Below are 6013 nucleotides of genomic sequence, written 5' to 3' on the forward strand. Positions count from 1 at the left end.
AGACACAATCAGGATGCAAGGCAGGCGTCAGCATCGATGTTTCCAAAAGTCTCCATTTCTCCCTGTCAAGACCACACCGCAACCCTGGAGTTTTAGTAAACAGTGGTTTTGTCATGCTGAAGGTATAGTACAGTAACTGACAGAAATGTATCAGGCTACAGTGAGTGGCGTACAGTCACTTGGCTGTTTAACAATGGCAGGTTTGTTCAAAATATCCCGACTCACACAATGATGACACAGTAGTGATGATTCTCTCTGACCAATCAGTAGTCTGCGGTGTTTACACACACCTTTCTGGTTTCGCCTCAGTTTGCTTGGAACCTCAGTGGAGGTGATACCAAAAAAGAGTACAAGGTACTATCCACAACCTTGGCCAAATTAGACTTCCTGCTCTGACACCAAACATTGAGAGTGGTTGTAGATAATGCATTGCAGATTTGTCTAATATGATTGCACTGTAATTCCTAGGGATGCAGAGCTGGCAGGGGAGAGGAGAAGGCGTTCCAGATTTTAGCATGGCATCCTCACAACACTGTCCCTGCCAGTGCCTGGATGCACTGTGACAGACGCTTCAGTGCTCCATATCCCCTACTGAGTTTCATTTCCATGCCCATTTTTGGTTCTTCCTTCTGGTCACAGTGAGCAGAGATGACAAGGAAAAGCCCTTTCCCACACAAGTGTCTCTGGCCTCTGTTGGGCTTGCAGAGGTCCAGTCACTGGCTCAAGGCAATAGGGTGATAATCCTTGTATGCCACATCATCTTATATAACACACATTTTGAGTGCTTGCCACCGGGAATGATTCATGGTTGGTCCAGGGGGGAGAGAGGAGATACTATTGCATAATAACAACCTAACTCCAAAGATGTGAAAAGCACTGAGCACAAGGGAGGGAGGGAAGAGACTCTTCAGAAGTCTGAGGATTTTTTTTTTTATTGCTCTTCAACTGCTGCTGCCTCCAGCACATTCAGCTAAAAGGTAAAGACAGGAGTACAAAAAAGAACTAATCCCACTCTTTGAGTCAGCTCCTGAAATGGAGGGGTATGATAAGGTACAGTAAGGAAAGGTGGGATGACGTAGATTTTACACACCACACGGTGCACTAACTGCAGACACTGAAATAAAAAAATACCGTACAGCACTGTGAATGTGATCATCAGGAACAAAAGGCCAGCCAGGAGTCAAAAAGAAAACAGCTGGCAAACTCAGGAGCTGTCTGTCAAGGCTGCAGCACCAGTGTACATTTCTTTTTTTTGTTTGTTTTCTTACTCCAGCCACTTAACACTCTCAGTATTTCTCAGTGAACCTAACAATTGCCACGAGCTACAACCACAGTCCTCAGTGTAGCCTTACTAGAATCAAACAGAAAAGAGGACAGAACTCAAGAGAGTGTTTCCTACATACAGCTAACAGTTATGTTTCGCTGTTGCTGAAATACTCCTGGAGGCCAGCCTAACTGCACGCAAGGGCCACGATGAGCAAATGCTGCTAATCTCAAAGGCAACCGACAAAGATATTAATGTTACCTCCCTTAAAGAAACACTGTAAACCTTAGTTATTTCATCATTGAAACTAATTTAACAACAGAATGTTAACACAAGTGAATTCTGGAAAGAATTAATGAGCTAACACACAGTGGATGTAAATGGTCACCCAGTGGGTGAAATGGGTCACATGCAATAGCTTGTTTGTCAAATCACATGATTGAGTGTAAAGGGCTGGTTGATCAAAGGAAGAAAGAGAAGTGATGCCAGTGGTGATGAGGATGTGGTTACTTTGGTAAAGTTAGTTGGAGATACTAAGTTTTAGTGGTTTTACATGTTTCCAAATACAATTTTCTTGACTTGATCTCCTACTAGACAGGAAAGGCAGTGGGGTTGAGAGCCTCAGGTGTGAGAAGAGGCCAGAGCAGAGGAAGTGAAGATGAGGAAGGACAGGAGCAGAGGAGAGGAGATGAGTGCAGCTGCTGCTGCTGCTGCTCTACCACGAGAAGCAGAGGCAGGAGGACCAGAAAGAGCAAAGCCCAAACGAGCAATAAAAGTCTATTTTCATAAATCTCAAGACATCTCATATGTAAGCTAGACAGATATTTCCCCTGCTTATTACTGTGCACAAATGTAGTTCAGCTACTTAGGCCTCCAGAGCCTGTCTGGTGCCGGCAGATACATAGCAACCTTCAGACAGGGCACGCTTTCCAAGCACAGAAAAATTAATAGATTAACTGAAACGTCTGAGTGAAATTAATGATTCAACAGAAAAACCCCGTTGGGAAACTCGGCCTAGTAAAACTGGGAGCTGGGCAATCGTTTCACACTGCAACTATCATAAAGCACTAGATGCCATTTCCCAATGATATTCAATAGAGCTGAAATGATGAGTCATATAATCGATTGGTCAATCAACAGAAAATTAAATAATTGTCAAAAGCTTAGTTATCAATTAACGGTCTTTTCAAGCAAAAATACCATGCCAGGTTTTGAAGCATGTGCATTTGATGCTTTTCTTCATCTTGTGTGATACTAAATTAAATATCTTTGGGTTTTGACAAAAAAAAAAAAAAAAAAAAAAAAAAAAAAAACCACTATCTGAAAATGTCACTGGGTTTACAATTGGTTATGATGGCAATTTTCCAGTACTTCTTGTACTATTTGACATTTAATGAACAGAACGTTTAACTGAAAAAATAAGTGGCAAAATAATCAGTACGAAAAATAAATATAGATACAAGCAGCAATGACTGGGGTCCAAGCAGAATGCATTCGGATAACACATGCATGAATAACCATATTATTGGCAGGTAGGACTTGGACACCTGGAACCTTTGTTTCCCCTCAGAGGGTGACTTACTGACTATGCCACTGGGAAGATGTTTTCACACATCTTCAGGTAATGACATCACACGTGCAAAACTGGGGTATTTTTGTCCATTTAAACTTAAAACTCCTGTAACATTTAATGTTTGTGATAAAATTGTGAAAAAAAACACTCAACATTCTGCTGGTTTTTAGGTGTATTGCCAAACACTTTGGTTAAGTTTGTTGTGCATACAGTACTAATTACAGTCAGACACCAACAAATGTCAGTATCACCATTTGACATATCTGTACACCATTTGAAACACGTGATATCTGATATCCAAAGAATTAAGTAAATTTTGGTAGCATCTGAATCAAGATTTGTGGAGATGTTCATTTGCATATTTCGAAAAGTATAAAGCGATGCAGTTGCAATAAGGCACCTGAATTTTGGTGAATTTTGTTCTTATTGTTTTTGCTGCACAAACACTTTTAGTAGAGAAAATAAGAAGAAGGAGGAAAGAATAATGAGAACAATCAGGTTCCAGCAGCTTCCCCACTTGGACCCCCTTATCATTAGTTGCAGCCCTAATATTTAACAAAGCTGAAGTTGAGCAATAACATTGTTCTGTTGTGATCTTATATGTAATGCCATGGTCTCTGTGAAACACAAAATCCATTAAGGGTAGATCAAGACTACAGCAATTCTGAAACTCTGAATATGAAAACTGAAAGCTGGAAACCAGTTCCAGCCCAATGGCTCTAAACAAATAATGCATGCCTGTGGGTGGTTAGTACCTGTATGTATGTGTGCACACTTGTATGTGCATGTCTGTCCTTGGAGCAAGAGCTGTACACCAGAAGAGCAAATATTAAACTTAAATGATACACTAGTGAGTATTTGGTGACATGTGGCATGAGCTCAGTACTTTCTTCATGTTACCAGTGTCTTTTTTTTCTAGATTTCTGAGTCAGCTGACCGTCTCTTCTCTTGAGTTTCACTTCACCTCTTAAAAAATGGAAATGTATAACACTCAACTAGACCTTATAGAAGAATATTCACATGCCCAAATGTAAACAAATGTAAAATCATGTGCATATTTATTCACCTTTACAAGCCTAACAACTACAGTGTGGTAAATAACCACCAACTGAATTCATGAAAACTCTGCTGTGTAATTTTGCCACACAATTGTACGGCTGGTTTAAAAAACAGTCATTTCATTTTCAAGCAAAAGTGCCAAACTAATTCTGTTTGAGCTCTTAAATGTGTTGATTTAATGCTGTTTTTGTAGACCAAAAATTCATAAATGAATCGAGAAAATAATCATCAGACAATCAGTAATTAAATAATCATTGCTGTTGCGACATTGGTATGAATGCCATGTATCTTGTGCAGGAAAAGTTACAGTCTATTGATTTAACTTGTCTACCCATCTTCCAGCCACAGAAAGTCTAGATTTACCCTTATATGATTTGAAGATTTGTCTTATTTCAGCAAGTTACTCATGCACACGTGTCTTTAGTCTTATACAGACTTATCATTAGGCCAAATCTTACACACACCACTTTCTCACAAAAATCACAATTTAAATGGCTTTCAGTGGCTGAAATACATAAAACAAATCAAGCCTGGCGGTGTTTTTGCCATGTAGTATCCATTAAGTTACTCAAGTACGATCATAGCCTCACTTTTGTTTTACCAATCATATGTCATTTTGTTACTACTTGTGATTCACTAGCAAGGCAAATAAGCCATCTACTGTACATCAACCACTGTCCGTAAAATATCATTACAAATCAGCTGCCAGCTGTTCCAATTGACACCCAGGAAAACATTGTTCAACAATGACCATGACTGAGGGTACACAGGCAGACGTGTCCCAATCAAGTGTAGCATGACACAGCTCAACACCACGTACTCCTTAAACAGTGCAGTTCCTATGGAAGCTGAATTTATATATGTAGATTTTAGTTCTAAATATTGCATTGTTCAAAAAGTATCTCCATATAGAGTTCACAAGTGGAAGGAGCTAGCAATCATAAAACCTAAGAGACAAAGACAATATACTTAGCAGGCGGCTAGTGACGGTGTAGTAATTTAATTTTGACAGACGTTGTTCACAATCACTGTACATTAATTAAGAACTGTCAACATTAAACCGGTGGGTTTACCGATGTGCCAGTCATGTTAGCAAAACTCGCTGACAGCTTCTGCCCAGCATAAAAAGAACATTTGAAAAGGAGCTTACCTGGACTCTTCAGGTTATATTTACTCTCCATACTGACAGACGTTGAGCCCTCAGTTTAATGATGAAGCGCTGTTGAGTTTCAGTTGCTAACTCGTACCTAGCTACCAGCTAACTACTTAACGTTAGCTTCACCTAGCAGCCCCGGCTAGCTTTCTTCGATCCTCAAATAAGAGCAGGGCAGGTGAAACTGTTGGTCGTCCACTCTCTCTGGGGCTCTGGTACGTAGCTAAGATTGAGGCTGTCTTTATGTAGCCGTCACAGGAGTAGTGAAGAGTTGTTTCTCAAGTTATCCGTTGTTTCGGTTTTAAAAGTATTTGCTAAACGTTATCTGCGTGACGTCATTTGTGGAAACGTAAACAGGAAGTGAGTGACTGGCTGGTTCGCGAATGTGTAGGCTGCGGTTGAAAAGTTTTTAAAAATCCTCTCCTAATCACTTTTCCTTCACTTCAGAGGAAAACGTCATGAAGTTAAGGAAAGATGTGAAGGACAATTTATGAGGACTTAGGAGAAGACAACCGCGGTTCTGAGAGAATCCGACCGCACTTACGCTACGCTTTTTTTAATCAACTTTATTTATAACAATATGGAAGACAAGCGCAGTGACAAGACAGTGCTGTCGGCTTACAATTCAAACAGTGCCAATTTCCTTGTCCTTGTTTTCAGTCTAGATTACGTAGGGTACACTGAACCATCAATTTATCAGAGGACGTAACAACAACATAGATATTGTTGAAAATAAAAACAAAACAAACATGATTGAAATGTTGAATTAATGTAATAAAATAAAATGAAAGTATAAGTAGAGAAAATTGAGTCATTAGAAGTATTATTAAATGAAAAATGACCTATTTGTACATTTGTTGAGCCCTAGCAAAAGTGACCATAAAGATTTGAAACTTAAAAACAAATGAATAAATCATTTTGACATTTAATCACTGCTGAACACTTAATGTTGAAATTGAAATAC

General features: G+C 39.4%; 1 protein-coding gene across 1 annotated transcript in view; it reads right to left on the reverse strand.

Moving 5' to 3' along the window:
• ube2j1 (ubiquitin-conjugating enzyme E2, J1) overlaps nt 1-5596 on the reverse strand; it is a 47062-nt gene extending 41466 nt beyond the window's left edge. The window contains exon 1 of the mRNA XM_071478502.1: nt 5047-5596. Coding sequence (XP_071334603.1) covers nt 5047-5077 — 31 coding nt within the window. The 5' untranslated portion in view covers nt 5078-5596. The remainder of the gene's footprint in view (nt 1-5046) is intronic.
• Nucleotides 5597-6013: the final 417 nt, after the last annotated feature.

Source organism: Trachinotus anak, unplaced genomic scaffold, assembly GCF_046630095.1.
Source record: "Trachinotus anak isolate AG129_WGS33_773 ecotype Australia unplaced genomic scaffold, CSIRO_AGI_Tana_v1 ptg000005l, whole genome shotgun sequence".
NCBI lineage: Eukaryota > Metazoa > Chordata > Actinopteri > Carangiformes > Carangidae > Trachinotus > Trachinotus anak.